This window comes from Oncorhynchus mykiss, chromosome 7 (assembly GCF_013265735.2).
Source record: "Oncorhynchus mykiss isolate Arlee chromosome 7, USDA_OmykA_1.1, whole genome shotgun sequence".
Classification (NCBI taxonomy): Eukaryota; Metazoa; Chordata; class Actinopteri; order Salmoniformes; family Salmonidae; genus Oncorhynchus; species Oncorhynchus mykiss.
The window spans coordinates 52,444,435-52,463,335 of NC_048571.1; the positions used below are offsets into that span (position 1 = coordinate 52,444,435).

At 42.4% G+C, this 18,901-nt stretch overlaps 1 protein-coding gene and 1 non-coding gene across 3 annotated transcripts in view; one reads left to right on the top strand and one right to left on the bottom strand.

Moving 5' to 3' along the window:
- Positions 1 to 684: 684 nt before the first annotated feature.
- The window catches only part of si:ch211-236d3.4 (protein FAM107B), a 44,430-nt gene continuing 26,213 nt past the window's right edge, over positions 685 to 18,901 (top strand). Inside the window, exon 1 of one of the 2 annotated variants that reach the window (XM_036983483.1) lies at positions 685 to 1,147. In XM_036983483.1, coding sequence (XP_036839378.1) covers positions 1,124 to 1,147 — 24 coding nt within the window. In that variant the 5' untranslated portion in view covers positions 685 to 1,123. The remainder of the gene's footprint in view (positions 1,148 to 18,901) is intronic. The other variant, XM_036983484.1, reaches the window with a different exon arrangement.
- On the bottom strand, positions 9,405 to 9,459 carry LOC118965403. The gene has a single exon (XR_005052729.1). It is a non-coding gene; the product is annotated as a U7 small nuclear RNA (small nuclear RNA).

Consider the following 18,901-nt stretch of genomic DNA (forward strand, 5'->3'; position numbering starts at 1 on the left):
TAAACGCACAGAAGACCCCTGTCCTGCTGGCTTCACTGGATGCTGAGAAGGCGTTCGACAGGATGGAGTGGAGCTTTCTGTTCTCAGTCTTAGAAAAGTTCAATATGGGCCCAAACTAAATCCAGTAGTACATTAGAATGCTTTCCCTGGGACACTTGCCGATTTGTGGCAGCTGCTCCTAGTGGCCAAGTTCTCAGACAGGGACGACACTCAGAACCTGGGACTGTATTTCAGTCAGTAAACAACAGACGAGGGAGTAAATAAGGGCATAAGCGAGGGAACAACTTTCTGGAATTAAATGCAGCTCTAGCAGATCCTGAGAAGGTCAACCTAAAGAGGTGAGAAGCAGAAAATACCATAACAAACAGTTATAAACTCCCACACACACTCACACACCTAGGCATGGTCCGTCCAGCCCAGTAATTTCCAGCTCCTGGTAGTAGCCAGGGGGATGACTGGAGACATAGCGACAGTGACAACCCTGGCTGGAGCTTCTGTCCCACAGTGTGCTTTCTCCCTGGGTTCCTGCACTGTCAGGTTAAATTAGCATAATCCCCCCCCACTGTCCTTAAGTCTGCTAAGAGTGGGGAGTCAGCCAGCAACAGGTGGCTGAGAAGGGTCCGCTCTTGTACAATGGCCATGCTCAGACACGTGCTCACTCACACACATACAGTACATGCACACACACAGACACACACTACCCAGCCGTCTCCTTCTTACTCTCCCTCTCTTTATACAATCTAACTGATAGCATGACCTTGCAATAGTTGAGGTTTGATTTGTGGAGTTATGGATCCCTCCTCAACCAGCCAGGACAGCCAGTCTTGAGGAGCACCTTGTGAACTAGCCTTGTCTGGAGTACAGTACAGCGCCCCTGTCTGTTGTTGTCAGCGTGCCAGAGGGAAAGCTAGGAGGCCCCTCTTCTCTACCATTAATCTGCTCCCTCCCTGGAGCAGGCAGGCAGGGTGGACAGAGCAGAGCTGAGGGAGAGCCTGGAGCCTGACCCTTCCTGGAGGAGTAGAAGGACGTAGGTGATGGAGTGGTGAGGGAGACCCAAACTGTGGTGAGGGAGACCCAAAAGAGCCACATCTGGCCGGGCATACAGACCTGTACATGCAGGAGCATGGGGGCATCTTATTCAAAGAAAGTAAGTTGGCTTCCTCTTTTAAGACGGGCTGGAGTTGCTGTTCAACACTTAATATGTCTTACTATTCTGCCTCAATACATCTTGTTAACTAACCCTAGATATGTTTGGTGGCTTATTTATTGATTTACCTGTTGGGGGTGTAGGGAAGGTATGAGAGGGAGTCACATTCGTTGGCCTTTGATCTAGACTACTTGTAACTAAAGCTATGGTATATAATTTGCTGAAAACTTTATTTATTTGAAAACTCATTATAAAGAACCAAGAACGCCTTTTGCAGACAATCTCTTTAATGGCTTAGAAAAGACAGAAATACCTGTGTCTGTTTGCTATAATACCTTGTTCAGTATAGTAACTGTGGACTTTACAGACTAACAAATTAATTGAATCACTTGGCTGAACATCACACAGAACATAAGCAACTTTTACTAGTCAGCCTTGAAATATGTGATATTTAGCTGTTTGAATGGCAGGATTAGCAACCTTGACCTTTCCATTGTTTACCGTCACACATCCATGCATGAATGTAACTGTGGATAATGCTGGGCATGAAGGCATGCACAGAGAATATAAATTCCGCAAATACTCCAGAGGTTTCTGATTAACTAGGGAACTTCATTGTTGGCCATTGAGCAAGCGACCATGTCCAATAGAGTATGCATAGGGCTGCATTCACAAACATTTGAACTATGGGGTGGGACGCGCCTGTTTGAGGGTGTGGATCAGGTTGTGTTACCATGGAGCCAGTGGATGACAGCTGACAGCTGGGGTTCCCAGAGGGTTACTAGAGCATTATGGGATGCATGTGTCCTCTCATCACCCTAGGGGCCTGTGTCATATCTAAGGGGAATTTATGACCGAGTCAGATTAATGGGCGTATGTCTGACTGTAATTCACACAGTATCTATTTATGTGCTATGCTGAAGCCAGCCTGGAGTCAACATGTGTTCATGTGAAAGAACAGGGAAATGAAAAGTGCAAAAGTTATGAAGTTTGTCATAAGAGAAACACATCACCTATATCAGACACCTGCAGTCTGTTGCAGATTTTTCTGCATAGCTATGTTTACCATACCATTGTCACCAAGTAAGGGAAAAAGGTACACACACCACATACAAATAGTCTTATACTGTGATGAAATACAACCATCATAGGACTAGAATATTTACTCCATAACATTCACGGATCTCAACACAGTGTGACTGTATCTTCAGCTATCTCTTCCCACCTTTACAAATTAAATGACTCAACCTTGCCCAATATCACCAGCATTTTAACTGCATAGTCCCAATCCGAATTACCCCCATGGGTGTTTGGGTGTTATGGCCCAAATGCAGCAAGAATTTTAGTAAAACGTTAGAAGTGAGGCATTAAGAAACATACTCACTCTGTATTATGTGCCTCTTTACAGAAGCTAAGGGGGCATTATAATGAGGAAATTATGCTCTAATTAATTTTTAAAGCAATGTTCCTTATTATTAACGGGTTACATAACATAATACACCTCAGTAGACAACCAGCTGTAACATGATTGATTCAGTCTAAACCTTTTGTTTTGATCTCTCCCAATTCTTTCTCATTGGATGGCTAGGGATTTTTTGACATTATTTTGACAGGGAGTCAATGCTGAGACCAAGTTCTCTTTTCCAGATGAGGCCTGTATAGCAACACAATACACATCAAAATTCAATGAGCACATTAAAGTAACTTTCATATACACATTAAAATACATGTTATAATACACAGTAATACACAAAAGGCAGAACACCATCATAACAAATTATGTTAGGTCCTCTAACAACCGTCTGAAATGTACCAAATCCTCCAATTTTAAAGTGTACTATAGATCATTCCACACGTAAGGTGCAAAAAAACTTAAAGCAGATCTACCCAACTCACTGGTGATTGAAGGCTCTCTTATAGGGTATATAGTGCCTTCAGAAAGTATTAATATCACTTGACATATTCTACTTTTTGCTGTTACAGCCTTAATTCAAAATGTATTAACTTTATTTTTTTCTCACCCATCTAGACACAATACCCCATAATAACAAAGTGAAAACATGTTTTTAGAAATGTTAGCTAATTTATTGTTAAATTGGTTTTTGATCATTGCTAGACAACCATTTTCAAGTCTTGCCATAGTTTTAGAAGTAGGTTTAAGTCAAAACTGTAACTCGGTCACCCAGGAACATTTTTGGAAAGCAACTACAGTTTACATTTGGCCTTGGGTTTTAGGTTATTGTCTTGCTAAAAGGTGTATTCATCTCCCAATTTCTGGTGAAATGCAGACTGAACCAGGATTTCCTCCAGGATTTTGCCTGTGCTTAGCTTCATAACGTTTATTTTTTTATCATAACATGATGCTGCCACCACTATGCTTGAAAATATGGAGAGTGGTACTTAGTAATGTATTGTATTGGATTTGCCCCAAACATAACATTTTGTATTCAGGACAAAAAGTGATTTGCTTTGCCACATTTTTTGCAGTATTACTTTACCGCCTTGTTGCAAACAGGATGCATGTTTTAGAATATTTGTTATTCTGTACAGGCTTCCTTATTTTCACTCTGTCAATTAGGTTAGTATTGTGTAGTAACTACAATGTTGATTCATCCTCAGTTTTCTCCTACCAAAGCCATTAAAAACTGTAACTGATTTCACCATTGGCCTCATGTTGAAATCCCTGAACAGTTTCCTTCCTCTCTGGCAACTGAGTTAGGAAGGACGCCTGTATCTTTGTAGTGACTGGGTGTAAATATACACCATACTGTCACGTTCTGACCATAGTTCTGTTATTTTATCTTTGTTTTAGTATGGTCAGGGCGTGAGTTGGGTGGGCAGTCTGTTTGTTTTTCTATGTTGGTTTTTGAGTTCGGCCTAGTATGGTTCTCAATCAGAGGCAGCTGTCAATTGTTGTCCCTGATTGAGAATCATACTTAGGTAGCCTGGGTTTCAGTTTTGGGTTGTGGGTGTTTGTCTTCCGTGTCAGTGTTTGTCGCCATACTGGACTGTTTCGTTCATTTCACGTTTATTGTTTTGTATTTCGTAGTGTTCAGTTTGTTTTAAAATAAACATTATGGACATTTACCACGCTGCGTTTTGGTCCTCCGATTCTTCTCGCTTCTCCTCAGAAGAAGAGGAGGACGAGGTTCGTTACACATACAAAGTGTAATTAATAACTTCACCATGCTCAAATGGATATTCAATGTCTTATTTTTAAAATGTTACCCTTCTACCAATAGGTGCCCTTCTTTGCAAGGCATTGGAAAACCTCCCTGGTCCTTGTGGTTCAAATTCACAGCTCGACTGAGGAAACTTACAGATAATTGTATGTGGGGGGTACAGAGAAAAGGTAGTCATAAAAAATGTATGTTAAACACTATTATGCACAGAGTGAGTCCATGCAACTTATTTAGGCCTGCCATAACAAAGGGGTTGAATACTTGTTGACTCAAGACATTTCAGCTTTTACTTTTTAATTCATTTGTAAAACTTTAGAAAAACATAATTCCACTTTGACATTATGGGGTATTGTGTTTAGGCCATTTTAAATGTAAATGTAAATTCAGACTAACACAACAAAAGTCATGGGGTGTGAATACTTTCTGAAGGCAGTGTAGATTGTTAAAACTGTATCAGGTTGACCTTACTAAACTCATATTAATCATAGAGGGGAAGAGATGCATGTAACACCAGGGTCTTTTATTTAAATGCAACCATGATGAGACAGAGCATGGATATGGCTCTCAGTTTCTTCACTGATAGTACTGCATTTTCCCTACTGCTATCTGGGACATCGAGTAGAGTTAAATCTGTCTTGTGCCAAAAACCCACTGAAGCAGATTAAGGCAATCAGAGAAAATCCCTGTCCACATTACCCAATGGACAGACTAAAAATACTGGCTACCTCTTTAGAAAGAATTTAACTGCAAAGTAACTGGTGTTATGGACTCAGGCATGCAGAGAAACTACAGTATCAGTGCTATGTTTTTTTCACAGGTCTAAAGTTACCCTAAAGCTTACCATTTTTATTGCACAGTAACGTACACTGCTGGTCCCATGTTTCATGACCTTAAATAAAAGATCCCCAAATTATTCCTATAAGCACAAAAAACCTTATTCTCTCAAATTTTGAGCACAAAAGTGTTACCATGCTGGGGAATCTAAAACCGCAGACCATGTGTATGGCGTCTTGTGGGCAATGTCAAAGTTGTGAACAGAGTGCCTCATGGTAATGATGGGGTTATGGTACGGACAACAAACACATTTTATCGATGGCAATTTGAATGCACAGAGATACCGTGAAGAGATCCTGAGGCACATTGCCGTGCCATTCATCCACCGCCATCACCTCATGTTTCAGCATGATCATGCATGTCCCCATGTCGCAAGGATCTGTACACCATTCCTGGAAGCTAAAAATGTCCCAGTTCCTCCATGGCCTGCATACTCACCAGACATTTCACCCATTAAGAATGTTTGGGATGCTCTCGATCGACGTGTACGACAGCGTGTTCCAGGTCCCGCCAATATCCAGCAACTTCTCACAGCCATGGAAGAGGAGTGGGACAACATTCCATAGGCCACAATCAACAGCCTGATCAACTCTTATGCGAAGGAGATGTGTCGCGCTGCATGAGGCAATTGGTAGCCACACCAGATACTGACTGGTTTTCTGATCCACGCCACTACCTTTTTTTAAAGGCATCAGTGACCAACAGATGCAAATCTGCATTCCCAGTCATGTGAAATCCAAAGACTAGGGCCTAATTTATTTATTGAAATTGACTGATTTCCTTATATGAACTGGAACTCCGAAAAATCTTTGAAATTGTTGCAAGTTGCATTTATATTTTTGTTCAGTGTATTTGATAGAACAGCACTGTAATAATTCTGCTGAGCAACCATTCGTCTGTTACCTACAAACCCAGAATATATTTGTAGGTATTTCTTACATAATTGTTTAATTAGACTTTCAGACATAAGACCCGACCCATGCAGAAATTTGGAATGCTTTTTTATTAAACTCCCTGGCTCATTGATGGGGTTCTTTAGTCACTATTGTCTGTGGCCACCAACAGTGTCTAAATGAGGGAAGGAAGAGAAAGATAGTGGAGGAAGGTGAGAGTTGATGGGTAGTAGCCTACAGGTCTGTTCTCAAAGTTCTGGGTCATGGCTAATTAGGTGGTAAGAGTGTTTAAAAAGGGAAAGCATTCTTAATCCCCAAACAGTTTACAGTCAATTCAACATCTATTAATTTAATTGAAATGTCATGGAAACAACGTTGATTCAAGCAGTGTGTGCCCAGTGGGAATGCACAATGGAATTGGAGTACACTGGGACACTAAAGAAAACATTAACAACCTATTTTGACATGTACTCAATACTCTTTTTGTTATTTTCTATAAGTACCATTTGATCAGTTGTGGAGCTTTGAGTAAGCAGTCGCACCATTCTCCTTAAGAGTTTTTGGGAGTAAATCAAGGCATTGTTTAGGTGAGGCACGGTAGGTGCGAAAGTATTCACCCCCTTGGCATTATTCCTATTTTATTGCCTTACAACCTGGAATTAAAATAAAACATATTTGGGGGGGGGGTGTATCATTTGATTTACACAAGATGCCTACCACTTTGAAGGTGCAAAATATTTTGTATTGTGAAAGAAATAAGACAAAATAACAGAACTTGACCGTGCATTTGACTAGGCCATTCCAAGACATTTAAATGTTTCCCCTTAAACCACTCAAGTGTTGCTTTTAGTAGTATGCTTAGGGTCATTGTCCTGCTGGAAGGCAAACCTCTATCCCATTCTCAAATTTATGGAAGACTGAAACAGGTTTCCCTCAAGAATTTCCCTGTATTTAGCACCATCCATCCTTCCTTTAATTCTGACCAGTTTCCCAGTCCCTGCCGATGAAAAACATCTCCCACAGCATAATGCTGAACCACCATGCTTCACTGTGGGGATGTTTTTCTCGGGGTGATGAGAGGTGTTGGGTTTGCACCAGACATAGCCTTTTCCTTGATGGCCAAAAAGCTACATTTTAGTCTCATCTGACCAGAGTACATTCTTCCATATGTTTGGGAAGTCTCCCACATGCCTTTTGGCGAACACCAAACGTGTTTGCTTATTTTTTACTTTAAGTAATGGCTTTTTTCTGGCCACTCTTCCGTAAAGCCCTGCTCTGTGGGTGTACGGCTTAAATTGGTCCTATGGACAGATACTCCAATCTCCGCTGTGGAGCTTTGCAGCTCCTTCAGGGTTATCTTTGGTCTCTTTGTTGCCTCTCTGATTAATTCCCTCCTTGTCACGTCTGCTCCCACTCTTCCCTCCCCCTGGCACTTGAGGACGCCAGGTTGCCCTGCATCACACACTCCTGCCATCCGTCCCACACATCAGCGTTATTGGACTCACCTGGACTCACTTATCACCTGTTTATTTCCTCCCCTATATTTGTCAGTTCCCCAGCTCTGTTCCCACTGTTGCATTGATTGTTTTTTTGTCTTTGTTTTCTGTATGCTGACGCTATTCCTGTCTCGATATATGTCTGTCATTTATTAAATGTTACTCCCCGTACCTGCTTCGTCTCTCCAGCGCCAATACATGTGACACTCCTTGCCTGGTCCGTGAGTTTTGGTGGGCGGCCCTCTCTTGGCAGGTTTGTTGTGGTGCCATATTCTTTACATTTTTTAATAAAGGATTTAATGGTGCTCCGTGGGATATTCAAAGTTTCTGATATTTTTTTATAACCCAACCCTGATCTGCACTTCTCCACAACTTTGTCCCTGGCCTGTTTGGGGAGTTCCTTTTTCTTCATGGTGTTGCTTGCTTGGTGTTGCCCCTTGCTTAGTGGTGTTGCAGACTCTGGGGCCTTTCAGAACAGGTGTAAATATACTGAGATCATGTGACACTTCGATTGCACACAGGTGGACTTTATTTAACTAATTATGTGACTTCTGAAGGTAATTGGTTGCACCAGATCTTATTTAGGGGCTTCATAACAAAGGGGGTGAATACATATGCACGCACCACTTTTCCATAATATATATTTTAGAATTTTTTGAAACAAGTTCTTTTTTCCATTTCACTTCAACCATTTGACTATTTTGTGTATGTCAATTACATGAAATACAAATCCATTTAAATTACAGGTTGTAATGCAACAAAATAGGAAAAATGCCAAGTGGGATGAATACTTTTGCAAGGCACTGTAGGCATGAAGGTTTTTAAACAAATGTTCCCATTCATGGTTAATGTTGTATATGTTGGCTCAATCAGAAATTACCTTTACAAGCTGCAATGCCTATAGCCCATGATAGGATGGAATCCTGGCATAATTTAGGAATACATTTTTTGGGGAATAATGCGAAGGGGGATTAGTACTTTTACAAGACACTGTATCTGTAATGATATGGCTGTAGTGAGAGGGTGAGGGTATCTTAGGTAGATGGCTACATTGAAATAGGAAACATCCATTAGCTATGTTTGTTGACGATTTGTGGGCCCCTATGCCAACCAGATGTACTGCTTACTTATTAAACACACAGAGGTGGTAATGATGATGGGACTTCTGACTAAAACCGTTAAGACTGACAATAATCTTAGAATCTGTAATGTAATGGTTTACTGCAACGCCCTAATGTTCAAGATGCTCCAAAGACCAAGCTCTGGGCAGGACAAATTCCATGCCTGAAAACCAAGTCACATGTTTAAAACTGTGAGACAGAAGACTAGCACTTGCTAATTAAACTGAACACAGGCCAAAAAGGCCACTCAATATTAAGGTTAATTAAAGAGTAAGCCACATACTAACCTTTCCCTGACCCTCTGCAAATGCTTACTTAAATTGTTTAGGTTCCTTGTTTAGGTTCCACCTCTGAAGAATGACGCAGGCTGCTAATAATTATTCACAAATTGAGGGTTGGAACGTTGTGGTGATTTCCACATGGAGTGGAGAAATAACAACAAGTAGGGCATTGACAGCTATCAGTGTAGCTAGCTAGCATATCTAGCAAGCTAATGCTATCTGTTTCTGTTTTTTTTACTACACCATATTCAAAAGATTAGCTACCTGGCTAGGCTATCACAAATGGAAAAATACTATAGTGTATACTATGTTAGGAATATTATAGTTCACTGTAGTGTTTTGCAGACTGAAGTATGGTATACTGTAGTATTTACTATAGTTTTTTTGCAGACTGTGGTGTACCGTAGTATTTACTGTAGTGTTTTGTTTCTTATCTTTAATATATACGTGGGGGGCTTTCTCCTTGAGAAAACCTGCTGGATAAATACTAAAAGATCAAATGTTCCATTACCTATAGGTAGGTAGGTAGGTAGGTAGGTAGGTAGGTAGTGTCGTGGAAATGTCCTGTATTACCAAATCATGAGAGAGCAAACCACAAACAAGTCAGAGTTATATCATAAAGTCCATACTTAATTATATATGAGCTTCACCATAGCCCTGTGACTCTCAGATCAATTCAGTGTCGATAAATGAATTCTCTGAGAGTGTCAACATAATGGCAACTGAGATCCTTTATAGCAAAGATCCACCCCCTAGTCGACATGACAAACCACAAGTCTTAGGAAAACTACACAAAGGAAGAATTTTACTTAATGAGAGGAGTATCCCATAGCCAGACATCATTAGCTATAAATTATCTTTCAGTTTGCTCTCCTAAAACGAAGTTCCTATCTTGTTCTTGGTACCACTTAGGACCAAAACATTACCTTATCCAATGGCCTATATCAATTGTCAATTCTAGATACTCCCATCAAAAATACAACCCCTCCTGGACAAGCTCACGGAGAGGAGTGACTGGCACACAGACATTGTGGAGCCAAATAACTGGTTCCCCATTAATCACACCATCCCTTCACATGGTTTAGGAATAGTTACAAACATATTCACAGATAAGACAAACCTGACCTCTCCCCTCTCTGGGCTTTTTCCCACATAAGCATACTTATGAACATTGATAAAACATCTTATTTATCAATGTTACCAAAATAATTCTGATTCTGCCACAACAGTAGGTAGGTAGGTAGGTATAAAGGAAGGACTGGGGTCTGTACATTCAGCACTTCAGCTGTCTTCCATAACCGTAGGGAACACTATATATGGCCTATACTTGGCATGTAGGTTTCTTACTTACGGGTGGCACATATTAGGATATGGGGGACATGAATGGGTAGGGTATATGCTCATTAAATACTGTAGTATTTACTATAGTTAAAAAATATATGTTTTTGCGGACTGTAGTGTTTTTGCGGACATTTATAAAATATTTTGTGTGGATAATACTTTAGTATTTCCTATAGTGTTCTACAGTATACTACAGTATACTACACAATTCTATACTAAGTACTACACATGATCGAGGGATAGCCTACTACAGTGTGTAGTATAGTATTCTACTTAAGTGATAATGCCCGAGAAGCGGGTGTTTGTAGGACATATTGGCACGGATGTTGGTCAAACCATGCAAATATATCCTCCAAACACCGGTTTCTCGGGCATTATCACAACGGGTTACCAACATATTCAAATAATGATTTATATATTTAATAGAGAAATGTTATTTTGATTAATTTATTCATATTATGTCATCCTTCCACAAGATATAGTCCTGAAACAAATCTAGAGTTGCTACCCAAGCCGGCTGGTCGTTCGTTCTATTGGTTCAGTTGCCAGAGACGCGACCCAGTCATTTAGTCTTTTTGTTCTGTATCTATGGACGTTCAGTCGTTCGTTCTAAATGTACCATTGCCATACTGGCTAGCAACGTTCTCATCCATTGCTTGCTAGCAAGCCAACGACAACGATAGCTGGTTCTGGAGCAGGATTTGTCATATGCATTTAGGGAAAACTTCCCCACAGATGGATGGGGGAAACCAGCATCTATTGTTATCTCCAAAGTTGTGTCATCTTACATATTGCGGATGCAAATATGCCATAGAAATAGAAGGTATAAAATGATGCTCCGGTAATATGCATAGCCTAACTACTGAACGGTTTGGACTAGAGACATGTTATTCTACATTGTAATTGACACAGAGCAACCTTTGGTAGGCTGCTGGCAGGATGTTCGGCTGCACTACGGCAATGCTACACTGGACTCGCTAAATGTACAGTAGCCCTTAGGGTGCTAAGCAACTAACAGGTCCAGAACAAATGCTAAGTCAGCCAGTGCTCATACCATGGTTCTCACAGCGAGGGGAAATGAAATGATAGGCTCAATGACTTTGCTCATGATGCACGCCGCAAATGACATGTAACAACACTCTGAGCTCATCGGACATGAAATGAAACACCAATACAAATGTAACAACAGCACAACAAAACAGAAAACAAGTTTGTGGAATCTTCTTTCGTGGATGCCTTTCTATTATAGGATACACACTTGTGGATTCTAGCTGAACCAATCAAAGAAGTGGGCATCGTCTTTCAGCAACAAAAAAAATTGAGTGAATTCCGCTCCTGTCTGCGTTTAAAGGTTCCTTACGTATCAACAGGTGCTCGGGGAGTATCCATCACCCTTTGTGATACAGCAGGAGGGGAAGACACATGAGAAAGCATGTGTGTTCAAATCTCTTTAGGGCATCTACAGGACTCAGCCCCCTTGATGGTTGCACATAGTGTTGAGCAGGGGCACAACTTTCACTGGGGACGGTGGGGGGGAAGTCCTCCCCCCACTTATGAAACCAAAGTTGTGCCCATGGTGTTGATTGTCTGCTGTTGGACATGTTGTGGTGAGGAAGGAAAGGGTTGAAAGCACCTCAGACACCAGCCTGGCCTCAGAGCCATACAAAATATACTTTGCATATTTCTGAGGACCTCCAAGACATATGACACCTACTAATGGTCTAGTTACTTTAGCCAGAAACGAAAGTAGGGAGGTTGGTCAGGGAGGATAGGTGGGCGTAATCCACGACGGTCTAGCAATCCAAAGGCTGAATGTTCGAGGTGCGTCGGGGACAACTGTAGCATTTTAGCTAACCCTTCCCCTAACCCTTATTCTAAACGTAACCCCTGCTACGTAAATTGTCATTTTAGTTTTCCTAACCGCCAATGTACATTTTCCCTGTAATTCTCATTTGTTTATGGCGCAACAAGCAACCTGGTCTCAGATAAAGATGTGTAATACTATACGTCCTCCAAGAGGAATCATAAGTTACTTCATCCAATTCGTATGCTATTGTACAACCGGGTAAGATGTATGATACTATACGTCCTCTGATTTGTATGATATTGATATTGTATCCATTCATTATGTAACCTAACATAATTGAACATATCATACTAAATGGATTGCCACATATTTACATATAGATTAATACAAATTGTCCTGAGACCACGTTGCAGACACAGCTTGCCCTGGCAGTATCCGTAAGACTTCATTAAACAGGAGGAATTCAGGATCAGTCTCAGTGAGTACAGAGACGTCTGTGGATAATGGGTTTAAATATGCCCAAAACAGCAGTTTGTGTCCTGTGAATTTCTATATAAGGCAATGTGGAAAATAAAATTATACATTAGTATACACTTGCCAAAAGTGAATGAGGAGCGATGTGGATGTCTGTATCTGTTGTTATTGTTAAGGTTCACTGAATGTTTAAAAGGAAGGATTGACCATTGCTCTCTGGGTCATGACATTTAGGATGATGCCTTTGATGCATTTTGAGCTGTAACAATCCCAGGGCCTCCAATCCACCAATCGCCAGTCACTCCCTCAACCATGAAGCCAGTGTGATGCTGTATTTAAACAAAAACGATACACTCCAAGCAGGAGAGAATATTAATAACACTTATCACAGTGAGAGAAAACAGAGAGAACCATAATGTTCCTTCATTCCTACATCTGAGAAGAACTGGGCTGGACGGAATGTGCTGTAGCTGTGTCTTTTTATTACATATTTTAAAGCTCCTATAGGTTAATGTAACCTACAGTTTATGATTACATACTTCTTCAATAAACTATCATGACTATTATTGTTATCAAGAAAACTGACACCATCCATGTTTTGTAATAAACTAAATTGTACTCTATAATATGTTATGGAAACAGTACTGCAATTATGACAGTGCTGCTGATTAAAAAATATTTCACATGTAAACATTACAATGGTGGTTTGTCCTTGAGAGAGAGAGAGGTTTACACAATAATGTATGTATCATGGCAAAAATGATAAGATATCAAAACATGTGGAGTACTCACAAATTCCAATTCTAAATCCACTTGAGCCCAACCCTGCTGGACAGGCAATCAATACCAAGCTGGCAAAGCAGAAAACCCAGACACAACATCATACCAGCCAGGCCTGGTCTCTCACCTGTGTGCACACATTTTGATCCCAGGCTATGCCAGGCTGACGCTGGTGTCAGTGCAGCTTATGATGGAACTACAACCTGCCCTGTGTCGTCCGTCCTTGTGTGACATGCTGTCAGACATCTGTCCCTGTTGCTGGCATGTGACCTACAGTCGCCCAGCTGCAGATCCATATGACTAGATGGTGTTTGTGTTTACCTGCATGCTCCTGTCCTCATTACAAGCTCTTCTGGCTCCACCATATAGGACATTATTTTATTTGTATTTTATTTCACCTTTATTTAACCAGGTAGGCCAGTTGAGAACAAGTTCTCATTTACAACTGCGACCTGGCAGTTATACTTAAAATACTATACCATCCAACAGTTAAAATCCCTCAGATATCGGTTTATTCACCAAAGCTGCAACATGGACCTGAAATGATACTGTAGCTGTAATGAGAGTAGAGGGCCTCACTTGGACTAGCTCTGAAGGTGCTGCTATCACAATCAGTTGTGGCAGATATATACTGAAAGTACAAAACATTAAGAACACCTTCCTACTATTAAGCTAGCCCTCAGAACAGCCTAAATTTGTCAGGGAATGGACTCTACAAGGTGTTGAAAGCATTCCACAGGGATGCTGGACCCTGTTGACTCCAATGCTTCCCACAGTTGTGTCAGTTTGGCTGGATGACCTCTGGGTGGTGGACCATTCTTGATACACACAGGAAACTGTTGAGAATGAAAAACCCAGCATCATTGCAGTTCTTGACACAAACCGGTGTGCCTGGTACCTACAACCAAACCCCGTTCAAAGGAACTTAAATATTTTGTCTTACCCACTCACAATCCATGTCTCAATTGGGATCATATCTTTCACCTGGATTCACCTGGTCAGCCTGTCATGGAAAGAGGTGTTCTTAATGTTTTGTACCCTCAGTGTACAGTAGATGTGTTTCTCCACTAGGGGGCAGAATCAGTAGTCTCAACAGAGTTCAATCTGATAATGCATAAATCTGAAATTGTATGACCATTGCATGTTGTGTAGTGTTGCTGTTGTTGTTGTTGTTGCTATGTGTGTGCGCACATACATGTGTGCGTTAATGTGGGTGTATGTTATAGCCTGACTCAGGAAAGTGAACACTTTGCAGTTTAAAATTGTCTTTAAAAATGTTGTTCTGCCTGAGTACATTAGTTTTCCTTCCTTTGATGACTTGTGGTGTAGAATCGCCTTACTGGGATCCCAGATAGGGGGCGGTGAGAGTAACACTAATGTACTGTCCTGGGGTGTACACTGCCCCTGAGCACTGATCTAGGATCAGGTTCATGGAGTGGTTCTCATATTTGTTTACTTTTAGTAAACAAAAAAACTGTCTATTCAGGATCCTGACTTACCAAGGAACTAGCTCAACTTCTCCAAGTCCTCAAGGGAGTCGACAGTGGGTTAACAGCAACACTGACTGTGTCACTACCCATTATCAAGGGGCAATGCTGAAGGGCCTGTCACCAGCTGTCCTACTACATGTGTCAGGTTCTAAATCAACATTACAGGTTTTAAATATGCACACTCTCTTGGGTAGTTCCCTCTGTCTCTTCCAATGAATTAGTCCTGAATACCTCTGACAATCTCTCTGTTTTTATTGCTCTTTCATCGTATCTAGAAAGCAGTGCGATCATGTAGGGTACTGTACTGAGGCAATGTGTCAGCCACAAGACTTGATTGTGTAAGATATATATATTTATATACATGTTTTAAATGGCCAATGATGACACTGCGTCCTTTCAATATTGAAATATGTAGTAATACTATTCAAAGGGTATAATGCAAACATAATTATAACGTTGTGTAATTATCATTGTGGGTGTGGACGTGTTTAACAAAAACACAACAAACAAACATTTCACCAACTGGGGAATATTTTGTTAGTCCCAACAAGGTCAAATGCTATTTCTAGGGGGTTTAGGGTTAAGGTTCGATTTAGTGTTAGGGTTAGAATTAGGTTTAGGGTTAGGAGCTAGGGTTAGTTTAAGGGTTAGGGTTAGGTTTAGATTTTTGGGGTAAGGTTAGGGTTAAGGGTAAGGGAAAATAGGATTTCGAATGGAACTGAATTGTGTGTCCCCACAGGTTAGTTGTACAAGACTGTGTGTGTGTGTGTGTAACTGAATGCATAACACTGATCTCTAATGGGCCAGGTAACCAGTCCTGCTACTGTCGATATCAACCAGGCAATATCAAGGTTAGGGTTAAAGTTAGAATTAGTGGTTGGAAGGTGCCATGGTTGTGTACTTCCTAGCAACCCTGCTCTCCTGTCCGGAGCCTCTGCTACCAGCCTGTGTCGTCTGGGTAACCTGAGCACCCTAAGGTGTGAAACCAGAGCACCAGATCACTGGACCAGGGTCCAAATCGATTTGACAAAAAAAGTCCAACCTCTTTGTCTCAAACCTTATTATGGGGTAGAGGCATAGAGGCACTTTCTCAGGATGCTTAATAAAACCAGAGGAAAATCAAACAGGACTGAATGGAAAGGTCAAATGACCACTGGTGGTAAGGAGACACTGGGCCAGGGCAATACACAACATAACATTCTAAACCCAGGTCAGCCAGCCTGTAGGCACACAGTAGGATGCTTTATGAACACCGTGTTTCCCGCTATCTATTGCTGTTCACTGGACCCTATGATTACTTGGCTACATAGCTGATGCCTGCTGGACTGTTCATTAATCACGTACTCCATTTTGTTTATTTTGTTTATCTGTCGGGCCCAGCCTCAAACTCAGGCCACATGTGTAGTTAACTGACCCTCTCTGTCCATTCATCGACATTTTACCTGTTGTTGTCTTAAGCTGATTAGTTGCTGTCTTACCCGTTGTTGTCTTAGCTAGCTCTCCAAATCAACACCTGTGATTACTTTATGCCTCGCTTTTTGTCTCTCTCTAATGTCAATATGCCTTGTGTACTGTTGTTTAGGGTAGTTATCATTGTTTTATTTTACTGCAGAGTCCCTAGTCCCACTCAACATGCCTCAGATAGCTTTTTTTTCCCACCTCCCACACATGCGGTGACCTCACCTAGTATAACTAGTGCCTCCAGAGACGCAACCTTTCTTATCATCACTCAATGCCTGAGTTTACCTCCACTGTACCCGCACCCTACCATACCCTTGTCTGTACATTATGCCCTGAATCTATCCTACCATGCTCAGAAATCTTCTCCTTCTATTCTCTGTCCCCAACGCACTAGACAACTAGTTTTGATAGCCTTCATCCTACTCTTCCTCTGTTCCTCGGGTGATGTAGAGGTTAATCCAGTCCCTGAGTGTCCCCATGTGCTCTCTTTTGTTGCATGTTAACATCAGAAGCCTCCTCCCTAAGTTTGTTTTACTCACTCCACCAACCCTGATGTCCTTGCCGTGTCTGAATCCTGGTTTAGGAAGGCCACCAAAAATTCTGAGATTTCCCACATTTTCCGTCAAGATAGAACTGCCAAAGAGGGGTGAGTTGCAATCTACTGCAGAGATAGGCTGCTAAATTCTGTCATACTTTCCAGGGCTATGCCCAAACAGTGCTTCTAAAAATTTTTTTATGAATCTCTGCAGAAATAAGTCTCTCACTGTTGCCGCCTGTTATAGACTCCCCTCAGCTCCCAGCTGTGCCCTGAACACCATATGTGTTACGGTGCGAGGCTGGTACCCGAGGCTACTCTGAAAAGGAGATAGCCCGGTCGCAGACGAAGGAAGCGAGTTGTGGGCGTATTCTGCCCAGGGGAGCTGTTCTGACCAAGACGCAGGGTTGCGAAAAGAAAGACTGCGTAAGATGCGACCAATAGTCTGATTGGCCCGTTCTGCTTGACCGTTAGACTGGGGGTGAAAGCCGGAAGAGAGACTGACGGAAGCCCCAATCAAACGGCAAAACTCCCTCCAAAATTGAGACGTGAATTGCGGACCTCTGTCCGAAACGACGTCTGACGGAAGGCCATGAATTCTGAAAACATTCTCGATGATGATTTGTGCCGTCTCTTTAGCAGAAGGAAGCTTAGCAAGGGGAATAAAATGAGCCGCCTTAGAGAACCTGTCGACAACCGTAAGAATCACAGTCTTCCCCGCTGACGAAGGCAGTCCGGTGACAAAATCTAAGGCGATGTGAGACCACGGTCGAGAGGGAATGGGAAGCGGCCTGAGACGGCCGGCAGGAGGGGAGTTACCGGACTTAGTCTGCGCGCAGACCGAACAAGCAGCCACGAAGCGACGCGTGTCATGCTCCCGGGTGGCTCCCTGCAGGATCTCGAAGGCTGAAGACATAAGAGGAAGCGGATAACGATTCTTCACTGTTATGTCATTCAGCCCTCGATAATCTATGCAGGGGCGCAGGGACCCGTCCTTCTTCTTAACAAAAAAAAACCCCGCTCCGGCGGGAGAGGAGGAGGGGACTATGGTACCGGCGGCAAGAGCTACAGACAAATAATCTTCGAGAGCCTTACGTTCGGGAGCCGACAGAGAGTATAGTCTACCCCGGGGGGGAGTGGTTCCCGGAAGGAGATCAATACTACAATCATACGACCGGTGTGGAGGAAGAGAGGTGGCCCTGGACCGACTGAACACCGTGCGCAGATCGTGATATTCCTCCGGCACCCCTGTCAAATCACCAGGCTCCTCCTGTGAAGAAGAGACAGAGGAAACAGGAGGGATAGCAGACATTAAACATTTCACATGACAAGAGACGTTCCAGGAGAGGATAGAATTACTAGACCAATTAATGGAAGGATTATGACAAACTAGCCAGGGATGGCCCAAAACAACATGTGTAAAAGGTGAACGAAAAATTAAAAAATAAATGGTTTCGCTATGATTACCAGAAACAGTGAGGGTTAAAGGTAGCGTCTCACGCTGAATCCTGGGGAGAGGACTACCATCCAGGGCGAACAAGGCCGTGGACTCCCTTAACTGTCTGAGAGGAATGTCATGTTCCCGAGCCCAGGTCTCGTCCATAAAACAGCCCTCCGCCCCAGAGTCTATTAAGGCACTGCAGGAAGCTGACGAACCGGTCCAGCGTAGATGGACCGACAAGGTAGTGCAGGATCTTGAAGGAGAGACAGGAGTAGTAGCGCTCACCAGTAGCCCTCCGCTTACTGATGAGCTCTGGCTTTTACTGGACATGAAGTGACAAAATGACCAGCGCAACCGCAATAGAGACAAAGGCGGTTGGTGATTCTCCGTTCCCTCTCTTTAGTCGAGATGCGGATACCTCCCAGCTGCATAGGCTCAGCACCCGAGCCGGCAGAGGAAGATGGTAGTGATGCGGAGAGGGGGGCAACGGAGAACGCGAGCTCCTTTCCACGAGCTCGGTGACGAAGATCAACCCGTCGCTCAATGCGAATAGCGAGTTCAATCAAGGAATCCACGCTGGAAGGAACCTCCCGGGAGAGAATCTCATCCTTTACCTCT